This window comes from Hyla sarda, chromosome 1, assembly GCF_029499605.1.
Source record: "Hyla sarda isolate aHylSar1 chromosome 1, aHylSar1.hap1, whole genome shotgun sequence".
Taxonomy (NCBI): Eukaryota; Metazoa; Chordata; class Amphibia; order Anura; family Hylidae; genus Hyla; species Hyla sarda.
In genome coordinates, this window is record NC_079189.1 from 101,387,376 (window position 1) to 101,409,759 (window position 22,384).

The 22,384-nt window shown below is 42.0% G+C and overlaps 1 protein-coding gene across 5 annotated transcripts in view; it reads left to right on the forward strand.

The window, feature by feature from the left end:
• MICU3 (mitochondrial calcium uptake family member 3) overlaps positions 1-22,384 on the forward strand; it is a 167,498-nt gene that overhangs the window by 33,949 nt on the left and 111,165 nt on the right. For all 5 annotated transcript variants that reach the window (XM_056558741.1, XM_056558779.1, XM_056558768.1 and 2 more), the window contains exons 2-4: positions 3,349-3,502; positions 7,799-7,830; positions 10,457-10,535. In XM_056558741.1, coding sequence (XP_056414716.1) covers positions 3,349-3,502; positions 7,799-7,830; positions 10,457-10,535 — 265 coding nt within the window. The remainder of the gene's footprint in view (positions 1-3,348; positions 3,503-7,798; positions 7,831-10,456; positions 10,536-22,384) is intronic.

Below are 22,384 nucleotides of genomic sequence, written 5' to 3' on the forward strand. Positions count from 1 at the left end.
CCAACAACATACATTGCCCAGCACTGCACCCCACATCGGGGGACTAATCGTACCGTATTTCACCCACGAGCGCTGCTTCTCTCCCCCCCCCCCCTGCCAAATAATTATCAGCTGCTGCGATGTACTTTGTATTCCTGTGCCCGGGCTGCAAATATTAAAAACCAAACTTTAACTTACCTTCGTCCTCCGTTCCCCTGTTGCTAAGGAACCGGCCTCATGGTCCCTCCGCTGTTCTTGCAGCTTCCTGGGGATGGGAACGTCACAGAGCCTTCAGCTTATCACCGACTGCAGCGATGTCTTGTGAGGACCATGAGGCCGGTTCCTTAGCAACGGGGGAACGGAGGACGAAGGTAAGTTAAAGTTTGTTTTTCAATACCGTATTTGCAGCCCGGGCATTGCCTAGGTCTTAATTTCGTTGTAGGGCTTATATTGCAGCTCACCCCGATAATCCAGCTAGGGCTTATTTTTGGGGTAGGGTGTATTTTTGGGGAAACACGGTAGATGATCAAGTGGAGTGATCAAACACCACACCATCAGCCAGAGGATTAATGGGAAATGTAGGCAGCACAAAAAAACCACTTAAGTGATTAATTTACATCCACAATAGAGCCTATCCTATGCCTGCCACATTAGCTGTGGGACATTCTGGTGTTTCATACTATCCTATTAACTCCTAGTTAACATTTCGCTGCAGCATTTTTGGCCCAGAAAAAAGCCATAGAGCAAGTTTGGCTTTTTTGGAATCTCACCCTAAAGATGGCACATATCTATCTTTCCTTCAGGCTAAGTTTACACTTATTTTTTTTCTGTCAGTTTTTGGAAAAGTGCCACTGCAGTATTTGAGCCAAAGTCAGAAGTGGATCCATAAGGGAGGAGAAGTGTAAGTCCCTCCTATATATGTTCTATTCCTTTTGAATACATTTCTGGCTTTGGCTCAAAAACTGCAGTGGCAGATCTCCAAAAACTGCCAAGAAAAAAGCCAAGTGGAAACTTAGCCTTATATTTTTCTTGCTGGCTTTAGCTTAAAAAAACAGCAACAAACTACCCTATTACCACTGACCTTATAGCGGCCATTATCCAGAGCAGGTTTTTTTCCCTAGTGAGTGTGTGAATGGAGGCTTTGATGAGATAGTGATCTGCCGCTGGACACTGACTGCAAACATCTTTTAGGCTTGTTCCCATTGTTCTACGTGTCTGGGTTCCTTTCTTGTGTGCGGTACTTTGCGCTTGGCTTATAAAGAAGCATGGACGCCGCTTCAAAGATCCTCTAATTGTTCCTTTCATTCAATAGCTTCGAAATCAATTAGGTTCCAAAACAAACTAAGTGATCTGTTTGTGAGGTGACTAGAGCCGGGATGACAGCCACTCCGAGGGCTACCAAGAGTTCATCCACTTGGTCTGCCGAGAAGAAATTATATTCTTTCATGGTGCTTTCACACAAGATGGAAATGCTAGATTTCCCACCACATGAAAATCCACAGGTTTTGGATTTATATGCAGATTTTGCATAGAAAATATAAACACAAAAAAGAAAGGATGTACCGTATTTTTCGCCATGTAAGATGCACTTTTTCTTCCCCAAAACTGGGGGGGAAAAGTCGTGCGTCTTATACTGCGGATACACCCCTATCGCGGCGGTCCCTGTGGCCATCAACGGCCGGGACCCGCGGCTAATACAGGACATAACCGATCGCTGTGATGCCCTGTATTAACTCTTCAGACGCGGCGATCAAAGCTGACCGCCGCGTCTGAAGGGAAAGTGACACTAACCCGGCTGTTCAGTCGGGCTGTTCGGGACCGCCGCGATTTCACCGCGGCGATCCCGAACAGCCCGACTGAATAGCCGGGTTAGTGCTTACAGGACACCGGGAGGGACCTTACCTGCCTCCTCGGTGTCTTCTCCATTCGGGGATCCCCTGTATGTCCGGCGCTCTCCTTCCTTGTCATCACGTCGTCGCGTACGTGCTTCGGCGTGCGTAACGACGTGATGGCGGCAACGGAGAGCTAGGATACCCGACTGGCAGCAGAGACGTTCCAGAGCGTCATCCAGGGCAGCGGTGACGAGCGGTGACAGGTCCGGAGCGGCGGGGACACGTGAGTATTACCTCCTATGCAGTGGTCTTCAATCTGCGGACCTCCAGATGTTGCAAAACTACAACTCCCAGCATGCTCGGACAGCCAACGGCTGTCCGGGCATGCTGGGAGTTATAGTTTTGCAACATCTGGAGGTCTGCAGGTTGAAGACCACTATTGGGTTCAAAATCTTTATTTTTTTAGATTTTGCACCTATAAATTGGGTGCGTCTTATACGCCGGTGCGTCCCATAGGGCGAAAAATACGGTATATATATTTTGCAATTGGGGATTTTGCTCTGAATCTACAACATTTCTGCAGAAACATGTCTGCAGATTTTCTGCCTTCCCATTGAAGTACATGGGGAAACTCTGATATAAATCTGTAGCAGATAAACAACATGACATGCTGCAGGTGTTATTCATTATTGCACTGGGGATCACTGAGCATTTTTTGGGGGGCTCTTGAATCAGTTGATGAAAGAATCACATGGCTCATAGTGAGACACCACAAAAACACCACAAAAGTTTTTAACACTAGGCCCCTTTCACACTATAAAAACACTTCCGTTATGAACGCCCGTTAGGAAATCGGCAGTTAAACGGCCATTACAAAATCCCATTATAGTCTATGGGATTTTTCTAATAGCCGTTTTAACCTTTTATTGCCCGTCATTAATAATGGCCGTTATTTTGTGACGGGCGATAGTAACGGGAGGATTAGTGCATGCACTATTTCTCCCGTTCATTCGCCCGTCACAAAATAACGGCCGTTATTAATAACGGGCGATAACGGGTTAAAACGGCTATTCGAAAAATCCCATGGACTACTGTATAATGGGATTTTCTAACGGCCGTATAGGATTTTGTAACTGCCGTTTTACAGCCGATTTTCAGACGGAACTTCGAACGGATCTTTAAAACCGAGTCATTTTGTCATTTTGCAGTGTGAAAGGGGCCTTATTCCAAAATTTACTTCACAAATGACATGCTGTAGATCCAAATATTCACACCACAAGTTTTCTACAGAATTTGTAGAGGATTTCTTAAAATCACATCTACATTGCGGACACCTGCAAATCTGATTGAAAAATCCATAGCAAATCCCCTACATGTGAACTTATCCTTATTGGGGAAAGTTGTGTGACATCATATCATATGTAAGGTTTTGTGCCAGCCCAAGGTTTCCCAAGAACCGATATTACAAAGGGGAATAGGGAAGGATATTCAAACTGTTCACATTTAATCTTACAGAAATCACTTTCTCTCCGTACAGAGCTCAGCAGAGAACCCAGACTATGAGGATTTGGACATGTTTGCCAGCTCCCGAGAGCAGAGGTTTCGTGTATTTGCATCTTTAGAATTTGAAGGGCAACTTTACATGACGCCAAGGGATTTCTTAGACTCTGTCACTACAGATGAACCGAGGAGTAAGTATTACTTATCACTGCCTTAATCCAATACATTATTCATCTAGTACTGGTTGTAAGAAAGTGCACAGATCTCAGAAATATGCAGCCTAAAAAAAAAAATATTTTTTTTCGAAATTCAGATAAACAGATAAAACCTATCTGCATTAGGCTGATATCTCACAAGTGTTTTCCATGCATGATATGGACACAAGTTCTAGCCTGACCCTGTTTCTGATGACCTAAACATACAGCTGTCAGTTAGGGTGATCCAAAATAGTCTGGCTAGAACTTGTACTAATAATACAAACGCAAAAGTATGCGTGTCCCTGTCATTTACCAAAACTTTTGACATGTCCTTAAGACGTCAAAAGTTTTGACCAATCATTAGAATAAGCAGGAAGAAGCATCTCCGTCCATTTGGCTTAATAGACATAGGAGGCTGTCTCCCGCATCTGAATGGGCATGGTGGCGATTCGGGGAGGGAAGTATTTAAGTGCATACTTCTCCTTGTATTCCGATGAAAGATTTAACAAGTTCATTCTTTCAGCAGAGGAGTTGCAGCGGTGGAATTTTAAAACTAAATTCCGCTTGGAAATTCTGTAGTTTGAATGCACCCTTACACATGTCAAGAACTGTTCTCTGGCTGCTATATATATATATATATATATATATATATATAAATCCAAAGAAGCAGCAGCACACAAGGTATACGGTGCAAAAAAAGTATGTGGTTTTATTGCATCAGTGCATACAGAGCAACGTTTCTGCGACCTCCTCGTCGCCTTTCTCAAGCTCAAGGAGCTTGAGAAAGGCGACGAGGAGGTCGCAGAAACGTTGCTCTGTATGCACTGATGCAATAAAACCACATACTTTTTTTGCACCGTATACCTTGTGTGCTGCTGCTTCTTTGGATTTATCTATTGGGATCCCGAACCAAGGCTCCTACACAGCGTGCACCAGCTACCTGAAGTACTATCTGGTTGTGCTGCTCTCCTGGGATATTTATATATATATATATATATATATATATATTATATATATATTATATATATTATATATATATTATATATATATATATTATATATATATATATATATATATATATTATATATATATATATATATATATATATATATTATATATATATATATGGATATATATTTCTCCTTTGACAGGTACTACCGTCCCAAGATAATCAATGTGATTCACTTTCTATGTAAGTGGTTTTTATCTAATGGCTGAGCGGTGTGGGTGCTCTTACAAGCAGCACTTCTGGTCGTAGTTGCCGTGTGTGATCCTTAACTACAGCTGCACCTGACATTGTTGTTTTAAGCAGTGGCAACTCCAGGTGTAACCCAGAATTATAAAAAAAAAACACTAGAGGTTAGTCACTATCGCTGGTGATTTACCAATAACTACAGGCAGCACCTGGAGTTGTGACTGCTTAAAGGGGTACTCCACTGCCCCAGCGTCCGGAACATTTGGTTCCGAATGCTGGGTGCGGACTACAAGGGTCATGATGTTATGGCCACGCCCTCTAACGACGTCACGACACGCCCCCTCAATGCAAGTCTATGGGAGGGGGTGTAGCAGCTGCCACACCCCCTCCCATAGACTTGCATTGAGGTGGCGTGATGTGACGTCACTAGGGGGCATGGTCGTAATGTCACAACCCCTGTAGCCTGCACCCAGCGTTCGGAACAAAATGTTCCGGGCCTGGGGCAGGACAGTGCCCCTTTAAAACAGCAAGTCTAGGTTTTCAGGCTTTGATCAGTGATTTTTCAGGTTTTGTGATGCAGTTTTGATCAGGTATTGTTATGCACTTTTAAAGCAAACATTTTGTGTGGATCATAATAAATGAAATAATTTAATATAAATAACAGATGCTACTTTATAGTTTTCTGTTGTCAAGTGAATTCAAAAAAGAAAAAAAGAGAAGTAGCAACTGTTCTTTGTATTATTTAAAGGGAATTTCCGGACAAAAATATTATTTTATCAGGGGCGTTAACAGGGTGAGGCTAAACAGCTGCCCTGCTTTGTTCCCATGATAATCACCAGGCTCCGCTCCGGGTGCGCTGCCTTCTGACCACTTCACACCGGAGCAGAAGTCACTTTCTCTATGTAAATCTATGAGCGTCTTATAGACTTACATGTAGAAATGATGTCCGCTTCATACACAAACCCCGGTGTAAAGTGGGTGGTCACAAGGCAGTATTTCGGAACTGGAGCAGGTGATTAACATGGGAATGGAGCTGCACAGTATGACGGTGGGCAGAGATGCTGTTTACTTTCACCCCATTAATGCCCCTGATACTTGGACTTCAAAACTGTATCACAAAACCTGAACATGTAAAAGCGCCCTTAAAGTGTCCCTGTCATTTATTAAACCTTTTGACATGTCCTAGAGACATGTGAAAAGTTTTTTTGGGTCATAGTCTAATTATTCAGACCCTGACCAATCATTAGAACAAGCAGTGAGAAGTGTGAGCTTAAATGCTTTACTCCCTAGCTCGCCACAATGTCCATCCAGTTGTAGGAGACAAGCTCCTATGTCTATTGAGTCAGTCTAGTGCAACTGTACAGAGATCACTATGAGCTGGGGAGTGAATCGCTTGAACTCATCCTTCTCCCCTCTCGTTCTAATGATTGGTTGGAGTCTGAACAATTGGACCATGACCAGTTTAAAACTTTGTAATGTCTTTAGGACATGTTAAAAGGTTTAGTAAGTGAAAGGGACACATTAAGGGTGCCATAATACGTTCAGGTTTTGTAAAGTCAAAACCAAGTGTGGATCATAATGAATTAAATAATATAGAGAATAGATGCTACTTTTACTCTTTTTTTTCTTTTTCTTTATTAAATTCACTTGACAACAGAAATGGATTGAAAAAAAGCAGAAGTAGCATCTGTTCTTTATATTATTTAATTCGATGAAAGGGGTACTCCACTGCTCAGCGTAGGGAACAAACTGTTCCGAACGCTGGAGTCGGAGCAGGGAGCTCATGATGGCATAGCCCCGCCCCCTCACGATGTCACACCCCACCCCCTAATTGCAAGTCTATGGGAGGGGGCGTGACAGCCGACATATGAAGTGAATCGCATTGATTATCTTGTGACCCCTGGCAAAGGGTGGGATATATCAGACAGCAAGAGAACAGTTCTTGAAGTTGTGTGAGAAGCAGGAAAAATGGGCAAGCGTAGTCTGAGTGACTGACAAATATTGATGGCCAGATGACTGGGACAGAGCATACGGTATGTAAAGCTGCAGATCTTGTGGAGTGTTTTAAATATACAGTTGTTAATACCTACCAAAAGTAGTTCAAGGATGGGCAACTCGTGAATTTGCAACAAAGTCATGAGCGCCCACAACACATTATAATGCGCACGGGAGGAGAAAGCTGGTTTGTCTGATCAAATCCCAAAGAAGAGCTGTTGTAGGACAAACTGCTCATACATTTAGTGTTGGCTAAGAAAGGTGTCAGGACATGTAATACATCACAGTTTTCTGCATATGGCACTGCATAACCACAGACTGTTCAAAGGGCCTAAGCTAACCCCTACGTACTACGGAAAGTATCCACAATGAGCTTATAGGCATTAGAACTGGACCATAGAGTAGATTAAGAAGCTGGCCTGGTGGGATCCATCATATGGATGGCTGTGTGTATGAATGTATCTTACCTGGACAAGAGATGGAAAAGGATGCACTGTGACAAGAAGACAAGCTGATATGCAGTTTAAAGGAGTACTGCAGCCATAGACACTTATCCCCTATACGTGGACCCGTTATTACTGCGGCTCTGCGCAGCTAATGTGCTACATCTCCGTCTCCCTCATAGAAATGCATCCTGCGGATAGGGGTGGGGAGAAGTGTCTATGGCTGCCGATCTCCTTTAATAACCTGGACAATGTTCTGCTAGAAAATCTTGGCATTTACATGAATGTTACTTTGACCCTAAACATTGTAGGTCAAGTAGAACCATTCATATCAACAATATTATACAATACCATGCAGGTCCTACCTCACAAAGGATCCGCTGCTAATGTCTAGGGCCAAGATACCACATTCAAAGGTCTTGTGGACAACTTCCTCAATGGGTCAGAACTGCTCTTGTGTCCCAAGAGGAGCCTACACAAAGAATGGCAGGTGGTTGATCAGTGTATGTCTGACCTTAACCATGTGTTGTCAGACAGAAAAGTCTATAGCTTTGCCATCCAGTGAAGCCAGATTGCCAATCCACCGTATAGCCATGTCTTACACTTCTAGTTTTACTATGTTCCTCTAATATGTTGCTTTATTGATTTCTTTTATAGACTCTAAGAAGTGGAGATCGATATCACGACAAGTAGGTTTAACTTTCAGTTTCATTATTTTTTTTCCAGAGGCGTAATGTATTTTAATGGAAGTGGCACATTTCTAAAAGGAAATGTTAGAAATAAAACTCTATAATCCCGATTTAATTTCTTCAAACACCGAAAAGGGAATTGGTGAATAATTCAGCCCGATACATTTTCATTTATGTTCAGAGCATTGGTTCTAATGAATAATGAATATCTATCTGATAATACTAAAATATCCATGAATGTCACAGTGGAAATCACTGCTAGGTGAATAGACTGACAAATTGGAAAGAGGTGATGATGGGATCCGAGGCCTCTATCTACAGCGCATCTGTCCTCGGCTCTGTAAATCAATAAGAAGAGTGTTCTCAGCGGCATATGAGAAGAAAGACATGTACAGAAGTTAGTCTTAGTTTTTTTTCCAGACTGTACTTATTTATTAGATTTCCAGTCAATAGGAAACCAATTCTGTCGTGTCACCAGACCAGAGCAATACTGCAGGAACCACCAACTTTTCAAAAGAAAGTTTGTATTCTGCTTTAAAAACGTATTAGTATGTGTACATCCTCTTCTGTCTAATAGGGAAAGATTCTGTTCAGATCTTCTTAGTTATATATGTCTCTGGGAAAATGTTGAATGTCAATTCCCAGAGGATTTGTCTGGTTTTCCTACACTGTACTGAAGGCCACATCTGCTTATTTGTTCAGCAGGATAGAACCAGGGATGCTGGATCTCGCAATGTCCCGGACGACACTGAGATTTTGAGGCATTATTTTTTATAAGCCTTTTTTTGGCTGGTGTTTTTCTTATTCTGACAATTTTTAACAGCCATTTTTCCAATAGAACAGCCAGTCACAGACGGCATATCTAGACCATGAAGCTTTTTTGGCAACGAAAAAAATGCTCAAAACCAAACCAAAAGTTTTGAAAAAAGGCAGAAACAAAAAGCATTGTTTGTGTTGTTTATTTCACTGTTGGCTGTCAGATTTGGGCTGCAGCGTTTTTTGCAAAAAAAACTAAAACAAACCTGCACCGATCATAAAGTAATGGCATATCCTAGCGATTTGTCCATCACTTTATAATATGTGAATACCCATCTAAGGGGAATCTGTCAGGTGGTTAATAGCACTTTCACAGATGTACCTTTAGATTTGGGACCATCTGCTTGTGAGCCAAGTAATTAGCATTTTCTCAGATATGTAAATGAACTTTAATGTGTACACAGGGTGAGGCCAATTGCCGCAAGTGCCCAGCATTGTCATCGCTGCTTGCCTGCCTCCTTCCCCTGTATTTCATCGATGGCTTATGTGCTGTATAGAATGGAAATGCTGAGCATAGGCTCAGTGTTTGGAACAAACTGTTCCGAACGCTGGAGTCGGCACCGGTAGCTCGTGACATCAAAGCCCCACCCCCTCATGATGTCACATTCCACCCCCTCAATGCCAGCCTATGGGAGGGGGCGTGATGGCTGTCATGCCCCCTCCCATAGACTTGCATTGAGGGGGTGGGGCTATGACGTCACAAGCTCCCGGCGCCAGCTCCAGCTTCGGAACAGCTGAGTGCCCCTTTAAAAGCAGAGGTTCACAGATAAATGTATATCTGTAAAGGGGCGTTTAACCCCCTACTTGGCACTGTGATTAATTGCAATGTCTGAAACCATCCTGCAAATTCCCTTTAATTGAGCAATAAATGCAGATAAGCAGGCATCACATAGCAATGTTCAGATGGCATCTATTGCTGCCTTGTGAGGCAACCACAGAAATCTACACCAGCTAGCATAAACTTCCATTACAATGTACTCCTGCTAACAAGTATAAATTGTAGTAAATTTGGCACTTAGGGGGTGGCCACACCTCCTTTGCCCAAAGCCATGCCAACTTCTGCACCAAACCCCACCCAATTGTCCTGCACAGCACAGATTGGCAAAAAGCTGCTTAAAAGGGTATTTCAGGAAAAAAAAATAATAATTTGATATCAACTGGCTCCTGAAAATTAAACAGATTTGTAAATTACTTCTATTAAAAAATCTTAATCCTTCCAAAAATGATCAGCAGCTGAAGTTGAGTTGTTCTTTTCTGTCTGGCAACAGTGCTCTCTGCTGACACCTCTGTCTGTCTCGTAAACTGCACAGAGTAGGAGAGGTTTGCTATGGGGATTTGCTTCTACTCTGGACAGTTCCCGAGACAGGTGTCATCAGAGAGCACTTAGACAGAAAAGAAAAACTCAACTTCAGCAGCTCATAAGTACTGAAAGGATTAAGATTTTTTAATATAAGTAATTTACAAATCTGTTTAACTTTCTGGAGTCAGTTAATATATATATTATATATATATATATATATATAAAAAAAAAAAAGTTTTTTCCTGGATAACCCCTTGAACTGTTTTTGAAAACCTGGGTTTGCGCAAAAATTTGCAACTTTTTACCGATCTGCGCAAGGTGCCCTAATAAATACCCCCTATGTGGTAACCCAGTCTGCTTCTAGAGCAGAAATAAAAAATGAATAATAAAAAATATATAAGTCCTACTTGAGGGTGCTGACCTTCGAATCTGGCCAGAGATGTAATGCAGACTTATTTGTGATCATTCTGGCCTGAACAATGTGCAATATTAGATATTTCTGTATTCCAGGATCTGAATCAGTTGCTGATAGACACCCCTCCAGTATGGAAAGGCTCATCCAGATTTTTTAGAACTCTTGAAGATAAAGGTAAGTTCACATATGTGATGTTACTATATTGTGTGACATTAGCTTTGGAAATCCCCAATATGCTTATTTTTTTGTCTTCTCTCCCCATTCTGTTTTCGTTTTCCTTTTATTTGGTATACTCACACATAGTATTTTGGTCAGTGTTTTTAGCAAAAATCAGCAGTGGGCCCAAACACAGAAAAAGTAAAAAATACTGATTAAAATAATATGTGTCAACCCAGCCTAAGACTGTAATTTTAAGTTTTTTTTAGAGCTAAGTGGATAAAGCTGTCATAAGGTCTGCAGACTTTAGGTGACATCACCAATCCTACAATGGCACTCTGATGGTCTCATTGTCTTCCCGCTACAACTGTAGTGGAATAATGTGCACAGTGATGTCACAGTACAGGGATTATAGACACAATGATATAACAGTAGTGGAATAATGTGCACAGTGATGTCACAGTACAGGAATTATAGACACAATGATATAACAGTAGTGGAATAATGTGCACAGTGATGTCACAGTACAGGAATTATAGACACAATGATATAACAGTAGTGGAATAATGTGCACAGTTATGTCACAGTACAGGGATTATAGACACAATGATATAACAGTAGTGGAATAATGTGCACAGTGATGTCACAGTACAGGAATTATAGACAAAATCATATAACAGTAGTGGAATAATGTGATGTCACAGTACAGGAATTATAGACACAATGATATAACAGTAGTGGAATAATGTGCTCAGTGATGTCACAGTACAGGAATCGTAGACAAAATGATATAACAGTAGTGGAATAATGTGCTCAGTGATGTCACAGTACAGGAATTATAGACAAAATCATATAACAGTAGTGGAATAATGTGCACAGTGATGTCACAGTACAGGAATTATAGACAAAATGATATAACAGTAGTGAAATAATGTGCTCAGTGATGTCACAGTACAGGAATTATAGACAAAATGATATAACAGTAGTGGAATAATGTGCTCAGTGATGTCACAGTACAGGAATTATAGACAAAATGATATAACAGTAGTGGAATAATGTGCACAGTGATGTCACAGTACAGGGATTATAGACAAAATCATATAACAGTAGTGGAATAATGTGCACAGTGATGTCACAGTACAGGAATTATAGACAAAATGATATAACAGTAGTGGAATAATGTGCACAGTGATGTCACAGTACAGGAATTATAGACAAAATGATATAACAGTAGTGGAATAATGTGCACAGTGATGTCACAGTACAGGAATTATAGACAAAATGATATAACAGTAGTGGAATAATGTGCACAGTGATGTCACAGTACAGGAATTATAGACGAAATGATATAACAGTAGTGGAATAATGTGCTCAGTGATGTCACAGTACAGGGATTATAGACAAAATCATATAACAGTAGTGGAATAATGTGCACAGTGATGTCACAGTACAGGAATTATAGACACAATGATATAACAGTAGTGGAATAATGTGCACAGTGATGTCACAGTACAGGAATTATAGACACAATGATATAACAGTAGTGGAATAATGTGCACAGTGATGTCACAGTACAGGGATTATAGACACAATGATATAATAGTAGTGGAATAATGTGCACAGTGATGTCACAGTACAGGAATTATAGACAAAATCATATAACAGTAGTGGAATAATGTGCACAGTGATGTCACAGTACAGGAATTATAGACGCAATGATATAACAGTAGTGGAATAATGTGCTTAGTGATGTCACAGTACAGGAATCATAGACAAAATGATATAACAGTAGTGGAATAATGTGCTCAGTGATGTCACAGTACAGGAATTATAGACAAAATCATATAACAGTAGTGGAATAATGTGCACAGTGATGTCACAGTACAGGAATTATAGACAAAATGATATAACAGTAGTGAAATAATGTGCTCAGTGATGCCACAGTACAGGAATTATAGACAAAATGATATAACAGTAGTGGAATAATGTGCTCAGTGATGTCACAGTACAGGAATTATAGACAAAATGATATAACAGTAGTGGAATAATGTGCACAGTGATGTCACAGTACAGGGATTATAGACAAAATCATATAACAGTAGTGGAATAATGTGCACAGTGATGTCACAGTACAGGAATTATAGACAAAATGATATAACAGTAGTGGAATAATGTGCACAGTGATGTCACAGTACAGGAATTATAGACAAAATGATATAACAGTAGTGGAATAATGTGCACAGTGATGTCACAGTACAGGAATTATAGACAAAATGATATAACAGTAGTGGAATAATGTGCACAGTGATGTCACAGTACAGGGATTATAGACACAATGATATAACAGTAGTGGAATAATGTGCACAGTGATGTCACAGTACAGGAATTATAGACAAAATCATATAACAGTAGTGGAATAATGTGCACAGTGATGTCACAGTACAGGAATTATAGACACAATGATATAACAGTAGTGGAATAATGTGCTCAGTGATGTCACAGTACAGGAATCATAGACAAAATGATATAACAGTAGTGGAATAATGTGCACAGTGATGTCACAGTACAGGAATTATAGACAAAATCATATAACAGTAGTGGAATAATGTGCACAGTGATGTCACAGCATTTAGATTATATGATGATCTAGTGATGTGCACAGTGACATAACAGTAGTGGAATGATGTGTACAGTGACGTCATAGTACAGAGATTATGCACAGTGACATTACAGTAGTGAAAAATATGTAGTGATATAACAGAACAGGGAATTAACACATCTCACAGTAGTGAAATGTGTGCAGTGATGTCATAGTACATCACCTGGGTGGACTAATATGCTCAGTGGTGTTACAGTTCAGGGATTACACATGGTGATGTTACAGTAATAGGGATAATGCTCAGAAATATTAAACACTGTAATGTGTTTGTACAGGGATTATCCACACAGTTCAACAATAATGTACACAGCGACATCACAGCTGGAAATAAATATCTTACAGTTCAGGAATAATGCACACAGCAGAAACACAACAGACAACAATGAGGTTTCAAAACAACACTTGCATTGGTTTCCCTTTCAGTTGTCACTGACTTTACCTTTAGACACTAACCCAAGCTCTAGACCCTCTTAGTTGATGAGCCCTATATCTGGATAACTACTTTGGTTACATTAAACAGACCCACCTCTCTTAGGCTTATGCCTCTAAAATGTACTATGACAGGTGAGCTCTGCTCTATATAAAACCAGCATTAGACAGATAGGTGGAGTGTACAACCAAAGTGGAGGCAGCCATTTCCTCAAGTAATGCGGATCAGCGTCTCCAAACAGATTGAAAGAAAGGAAGGGCTACTGCTTTTAGTGAATATTATATTTCACCCAGTGCTGCTGCCTTAAAGGTTAGAACTGGATCCACTCTTCTGTGTGTATGTAATGTATGGGAAACATCATTGCAGCTAGACTTTACCCACCAGCTAAGAGTAAACTGAAAACTACAGATGAACTGTAAATGGAAAAACTGGTGAAAAATGCCATATCTAAATTATATGATGGCCAGAAATAGTGCTACCTCTCATTAGGGCTGCACGATTAATCACAAAAACAACCAAATTGCGATATTAGCTATATGTGCCGCAGTAATCCTGCAAACATAACCTCGAAGTTGAATTTCAGTGGCCTGCCCCAGACCCGACTCCAGCATGTGTCTGGCTGTCTGCTACCTCCCACCCCACTCCTGTGTGTTTCCAGCATCCTCTTCCTCCAACCCAATCCCTGTGTGTGTACAGTACGGTGCTGGGGCACAGTGGGGGAGGGAAACTGATGATTACCTTTCCCAGTTTCCTGTTCTCCTCCATGCAGTCCCCCATGTCTTCTCTGTGACTCATTTGTTTAAAACAGGCACCTGGCTTCAGTTCCTTCCCTCACAGCAAATCACTAGCCACAGCAGTGTCCTGTCTCGCCAGTGATTGGCTGAGCTGAAAGGTCCTGCAACCAGCAGCTTGTCTTGGAAGAAGAAAGCATAGAAAAGATACCGGGACCGCACCCAATATGTCACATTGCCACTCACTGGCCGAGATGGAACACTGATGCGCCCAACAATTAGCTGAGCTACACTTTGGCGTGTCAGGCACCAGAACCAGCAAAAAAAACGAAACTGCTGATTTAAGCCCTTCCACAATAAAAATTTGAATCACCCCCCCCCCTTTCCCCATTATTTAAATAAAAAGGTGTAAACAAAAAAAAAAAAAAACTGATTTTATATCGCTGTGTGCAGAAATGTCCGAACTATTAAAATATACTGGTAATGAAACTGCACAGTGAATGGTGTAAATGTTACAAAAAAACATTCCAATGGCCAGAATTGTAGTTTTTTGGTCACATCACATCCCATAAGAAATGGAATAAAAAGCAATCAAAAAGTCTAACCAATACCAAAATGACATCGATAAAAACTACAGATATTGGCACAAAAAAATATCCCCACCCCCCCATTCATTTTTTGTAGACAGAAGAGTAAAAAAAACTATATGGTCATAAAATGGCAATTTATATAATTTTCTTTTTTTCTAAAAAGGAATATTTTTTTCAAGCAAGCAGTAGAAAGTCATGGACACCATACTTATTGGTTGTCATTGTAATCCTACCCATTTTAGGAATACAGATAACATGCCAATTATACTGCATAGTGAACGATGTCACAAATATTTTTGTCTGTTTTGCAGTATACTTACTGATAAAATGAAAGGTGTCAATACAAAGTTTCCTTAGTCTTATAAAACAAGCCCTCATATGGGTCTGTAAACAGAAAAAAGAGGTATAGCTATTAAAAGGTAAGAAACACGAAAATTCTAAATCTCTGGGTCCTTAAGGTGTTAAAAAAAGGTAATTACATATAGTGAAATTATTAGTATCTATAAGTAACCATATGCAAAAAACAAATCTTGCATTACAAAGGAGAATTTTGTTCTGATACACAACCCATTTCTCATGGGCACTGTGAACCTTAGAGGGGCTCCCTTCCTGCATTAACATTGTAACTATAATAAACAAGGGAGTACCTAGAGACTTAACCCCATGACAGTTTTGCCCAAACTCAGCATGGGCTGATGGCCAAGGCCATGAGGGCTGGGCGGTATGGCCAAATATGTGTATTGCGGTATTTTTGTAACTTATGGAGGTTCCTCGGTATATAAGGGTATTCCTCCCTCTCCCACCCCCCCTCCCAAAAAAATAATTATTAATAAATTATTAGCCCAGCGCTGCGCTGTCCCCATCGGGGTACTACTCACGTCACCCACAAGCGCTGCCTCTTCGTCCTCCTGTTTGTTGCGGCTGCCAGCGCTGACACTCTATACTGTATCCCTATGCCCGGGCTGCAAACAAAACAAAAATAAACTAAGTTCCGACGTCGGCCTTACGCTGGGGGCATGAACGTCAGACAGCTGTCAGCCTATCACCGGCCGCAGCGATGTCCCGCCTCGGCCGGTGATAGGCTGAGCCCACTGTCATGTAAGAAGCCGGATTCTTACATGACAGTGGGCTCAACCTATTACCGGCAGAGGCGGAACATCGCTGCGGCCGGTGATAGGCTGATGGCTCTCCAACACTCCATTCCCTAGGAAGCAAGTCCGGACCGACGGGGAAGGTGAGTTAAAGTTTATTTTGTTTACCTTTTGCAGCCCGCGCATAGGGATACAGTATAGAGCAGTGGTCTTCAACCTGCGGACCTCCAGATGTTGCAAAACTACAACTCCCAGCATGCCCGGACAGCCAACGGCTGTCCGGGCATGCTGGGAGTCGTAGTTTTGCACCATCTGGAGGTTAAAGACCACTGGTATAGAGTGTCAGCGACAAACAGGAGAACGAGGAGGGCAGTGCTTGCGGGTGACATATGTGAGTAGTACCCCAATGAGGACAGCACAGCGCTGGGCTACTAATTAATTGAGGGGGGGGGGCAGAACAGCGCTCGCGGGTCACATATGATTAGTTCCCCGATGTGGGGTTAGCCCGCTGTGGCTGATAATTCATTCATTCCCGAAGGGGAGGGGCCAAACCGGTATTGCGGTATGGGTTAAAATTCATATCGTACAGCACAAAAATTTTGGTATTCGGTATGAACCGGTATACCGCCCAGCCCTAATAACAGTACCATAACACTGTCACTGGGCCCCTGTGATCAAGCAGGAGGAACATGGCTGTGCTACATAACTGGGACCGTGCATTAAGTGCCAGGAATGGAGAGGAGTCTTTTTCCTGGTCAAAAGAGACCACACCAAGTAAAGGATATGACAAAGGGAGCCCTGTCACCGTCAGTGCTGTTCTGCTTGCTTGAGCAGCCAGATCCCAGCTGTAATATACAGCGGAGACCCTGATACTACCGTTGGCAGTTCAACTCTTTAATGGGCTGGAGGGAGAAAGCAACTTTTGCTGCGTGCTGATGGTATTGTTGTCCTCGTACCAACCGGATGAATACAGATAACATGTCAATTTAGCTGTACAGTAAATTACATAATTTTTCAAAATATGACATAATTTTTTAATTTCACCTCATAAACAATTTTATTTTATTTATTTTTTTGTATATTTTATTGTTCCAATGTTCAATTGCTCCTACAAAAAAAAAAAAAAAAAGACCTCATATGACTCTGTAGATAAAAAAATGAAAGAGTTATGGGTCTTGTAAGGAGAGGAGTTAAATGAAATTAACATTTCCTGGGTTGTTAAGGGGTTAAAGGGCTTTATTGTTTTCATAACAGTGACTTATCGACATTAGAGGAGCAGGTAGAATACCTGTTATTATAGGATACAGTATTGTGTCATTTTATCCCTGTACACACCCAGAATATGGCAGCTCTGACATGAATGGACTCTGATAGCCATCCCTTCATCATGAACTCCAGATGTGCGAACAATCACTGCTGTTTCTAATCTGTCACTTACTGGCTCTCTGGTAAGAACCTTACATTGACTCCCAGTCAAACACCTGAGAAGATCCTTCTTTATATTCATGCCAAAAAACATGTTATTGCTTCCTTTGTTATTTTAGGATGTTTCTATTGATTGGGCTGTAAAACTTGCTGCGCATTTGGGATCAGAAATGGAGCTTGTTAGTTTTTGCTTTTCTTTAGGAGGCATACAGTATTATGGTGCTATGAAAGGCTTGTCCACACTGGCCTGCTTGGAAATGGATTAGACTTATCTTGTATATTTCAGCAATATTGATGTTTTTCTCTAAGAGTTTAATTTAAAGGAAATCTGCAGTAAATTAAACATATTCCCTATCCACAGGATAGGAGATGTGTCTGATCGCGGTGGGTCTGAACGCTGGGACACCCCGCCATCTTCTACATGGGGCCACGTGCAGGAGGTGTGCCGGCCGCAGCTTGACGCCGCGGTCGACGCGCCTCCCCTATGTATCTCTATGGGAGATGCCTCCCCACCTATAGAGCTGCCACTGTGCGGCAATGCGGGGGCCCTGTTCGGGACCCCCCACGATCAGACACTTCCCTAGCATCTTTCAGCAGCACAATAATGGGTTAACTTGGTCCCCTGTGTATTTGCAGGACTGTGGAATTTTTAATTACAATTAGTATTTAGTATTTACACCCCTCCTTGATAGTATATAAACCCTCTATCACCCACTGGTCACTGAGTTTTTTTCAGCCTGTGTGCAGGAAAGAGGTACACCTTCTATATGATGTGTGTGTTTACTCTGAGTGAGATGCCGGCGTTAAAGGGGTACTCCGGCGCTTAGACATCTTATCCCCTTATCCCCCCGTGATCTTACACGCAGCACCCCAGCTGTCACGCCCCCTCCCATAGGCTTGCATTGAGGGGCGGAGAGTGACGTCACACGCCGCCTGCCCCGTGGTCGCCGGTAATTAGACCCGGAGCGAACATGCTCTGGGGACTGATTTTAACTGGGGTGCTGCGTGCAAGATCAAGGGGGTCCCCAGTGGCGGGACCCCCGCGATCAGGCATCTTATCCCCTATCCTTTGGATAGGGGATAAGATGTCTAAGCGCCGTAGTACCCCTTTAACTCCGGAGCGGGTATGCTATACAGCTGTCCTGTGAGTCCGGACCTGCATCTACGATCTTTCTGCTTGTCAGTGCCAGCTTCTTAGCGTGAGTGTGCTGCTATGCGATGTTTATGGGAGCCCCCCAGGAAGTCACGTGGGACGTCGTGACACTCAGGAAGGAGGCAGGGCTCATCTCTATGATATCTTCTTTATTAGTAGACTAGCTGGGAGTATGTCCAGCCTAGCCATGTGTTTCTAATATCTATGTTATTACTGAGGGGGATGTCTCAGGTGGTGTGGCTATCTTTAGTGGGGTTATTTAAACCTCCTGCAGCCTACAGACAGGTCTCTTTGAGCCTGCTCCAATTTTCTGGTTGCTGCATTTTATGTGATTGTGAGTATTCAAATTTACTCCTGCTTAAAGGTATTTGTGTTTTCTTCCCGCCACCCCTCCCCTCTATTTTTTACAATATACTGATTATACATTTTTAGATGTTATCTAGGGACTCAGGAGGTAGAGATTCTGCTACTAAGTCCACTCAAAAACACAAACACCTTGCATGTAGAGTGTCACATCCCTCTCCCTGATGACTGTCAATACTTTACTGTCAATCTTTCCGTCCCCTTTTCCCGGAGTCTGAAGAACCCACTATAAGAGACGTTGTAATCCGGGTAAAGGATTTCGTGGAGGGATCCATTCATAGTTTAATGGATGCTTTGGCTTCACAGCCCAAGAAGAAAACTAGATATGGTGCTAGACCACCAATCTCCCCTATGGACGAGGACGTTACTATTATGAAAGACAAAAATAATACTTCAGCTTCTCAGAGCCTATCAGATGAAATTTATTTTCCCGCTGATAAGACACAAAAAGTTATTAAATTATTGCAGATCAAGGTCTAGCCTTTATATGAAGGAGAAGCTTCTTCATCATCTAGAGGGCCAAAGGCCTTTAAGGTGGACAGCTTGGTTAATTTACTTATCCTGACAGAATGGGTGAAACCAGAGACAGCTCCTGTGGTTTCTAAAAGGTTCAAATTAAAAGGGTACTCAGGTGGAAAACTTTTTTTTTAAATAAACTGGTGCCAGAAAGTTAAACAGATTTGTAAATTACTTCTATAAAAAAAATCTTAATCCTTCCAGTACTTATTAGCTGCTGAATACTACAGAGAAAATTATTTTCTTTTTGGAACACAGTGCTCTCTGCTGACATCATGAGCACAGTTCTCTCTGCTGACATCTCCGTCCATTATAGCAACTGTCCAGAGCAGCATATGTTTTCTATGGGGATTTTCTCCTACTCTGGACAGTTCTTAAAATGGACAGAGATGTCAGCAGAGAGCACTGTGCTAGTGATTCAGCAGGGAGCTTTGTGTTCCAAAAAGAAAATAATTTTCTCTGCAGTATTCAGCAGCTAATAAGTACTGGAAGGACAAATTTGTTTAACTTTCTGGCACCAGTTGATTAAAAAAAAAAAAGTTTTCCACCGAAGTACGCCTTTGGAGAAATCACAGTCCAAAGACTGAATGACCCCTCCCAAGGTTGATGTAGCAAGAGCCAAGCAATGTACAAAAGGACTCTTGTTCCCGCGGAGGACGGTTCAAGTCTCAAGGACCCAATGGACTGTAGAATAGAAGTTGCTTTTAAAAGGACTTATACTGCTGCGGCTAGCCAGAACGCAGTCTCTATCGCTTCCTTTGAAGTAGTCCGTTCCCTTCGGAAATGGCTAAATAAAATCCAAGAGGACGTAGACGGCAAGGGCCAGAGAGATGATATTCTTGCCGCTTTTAAATATGCTAATCAGGCGGTTGATTACCTCTGCGACTAATAGGATTTGCTGCAAAAACTATGGCGTTGCCAACTGTGGGACGCAGGGCCCTCTGGTTGCGCCCCTGGTCTGGGGACAATCCTTCTTAGTACCACTTGTGTAATTTGAAATTTTCACCAGGTATATTGTTTGGTGCAGAATTAGATAATCTTATGTTAGATTTGTCTGACAAGAAAGGGAAATCATTGACCCAGGCTCCTAGAGCCAACCGCAAGTTCACCAATTACAAGTCTAGGTCACCTCAAAGACCTGGACCCTCTAGAAGTTTTGCTAGGGGTCGCGGTGGTGGTACCTCTAGGGGTGGTGGAGCACCGAAGAATCCCAAGTCAAATAAGAAGCTTGAATTTTGACGGTCAAGATATTCCTGCAGGCGGATGCCTTTCTTTGTTTTTTCAGATGTGGGAGCAAAAAATAAAAGACCCATGGGTCCTCAAACTTATAAAAAATGGGTATGCTCTCTCTTTTCTATTTCCTCCCCCAGACAGGTTTACAATATCTTCAAACCTTCAAGCTACAAAGAAAGTCCTACAGGAAAAATCTATACTAGACCTTCTGTCGCTGACCACCATAGAACCAGTGCCACCTTCGCAAGAAAAACGGGAGTATATTCCCCAATATTTCTAGTGCCAAAGCCCTCAGGAAAATCTTGTCTAATAATACACTTGAGATATTTAAACCGGTATATAGTGAAAAAGACATTTCACATGGAAACAATAAAATCCGTCAAGTCTCTCCTGTCTCAAGGAGACTACATGGCTTCCTTAGACCTGAAGGATGCTTATTTCCATATTCCCATCCTAACCATGCACAGAAAATACTTGAGTATTGCGGTCCATATTCAGGGGGTTCTTCAGCATTTTCAATTCAAAGTGCTCCCCTTTGGAATAACCACAGCCCCGTTTGTTTTTACCAAAGTGGTATCTGCGCTGGTGTCTGTCCTCAGGTTACAAGTGATAAAAATCATCCTTTATTTAGATGACTGGCTGATTATAGCCAGTACACAAGCGATGCTCCAGGAGCATCTTCAGGATATTTTTTCCTACTAAAAGATCTAGGCTGGATTGTCAATCAAGAAAAATCAGACCTAGTTCCAGCCACAACCAAACAGTTCCTGAACATTTACCTATCTGCTCAGAGGAAAGCTCGCATCCAGTTGGGAGGTCGTTTTCTGAAATCTACTCGTGAGGTGACTTTAAGAACGCTAATGCGGTATCTAGGTCTTCTCTCCTCGACGGACGCTGTGTCTTGGCCTTGGCCTTAAGGCCTCTACCAACAGAAGTTCTCAGAAAATGGAACAGAACTTCCTCGGATCTGGATACAGTCCACAGACTTTCTCTCGCAACCAGAAAATCCCTTCAGTGGTGGACAGACCTCAAAGACGGTGTATCCTTGGAAGAACCTATCTGGACGACACTCATGACAAATGCCTCAGGATCAGGGTGGGGCACTCATCTGGCGCTCCAGACCGCCTCAAGATTCTGGAAGATAGAGGTAAGGCAGCTATCTTCAAATGTGAAGGAGTTAAGAGACGTTTATTATGCCCTAAAATACTTTCAACCCTTCCTAGTAGGTAAAGCAGTCAGAATCAAGACAGACAACATGGCCTCCTTGTTTTATATAATCAAACAAGGGGGCACAAGGTCCTCAATCCTACTTGCTGAAGTAGGGAGAATATTGTCTTGGGCCAAGCAGAAGACAACCAGGTTGTCAGCTATTCACATCAGAGGATCCTTGAACATCCTTGCAGACCGCCTCATTCGGAATATGTCTATTCTGGGGGAGTGGTCTCTATCCCAGGAGGTGTTTCAGCAGATCGTGGATCTGATGGCAACCAGACTAAACACAAAACTAAACAAATGTTGCTCTCTTTACCAGACCACCCATTTTTCAAAGAAGCAATGTCCATTCCTTGGACATTCAGGCTGGCCTATGTGTTCCCACCAACCTTGATGATTCCGAGAGTCTTAGCCAAGATCAAGCAAGATCAGACTATGGTTATAGCGATCATTCCGTTTTGGCC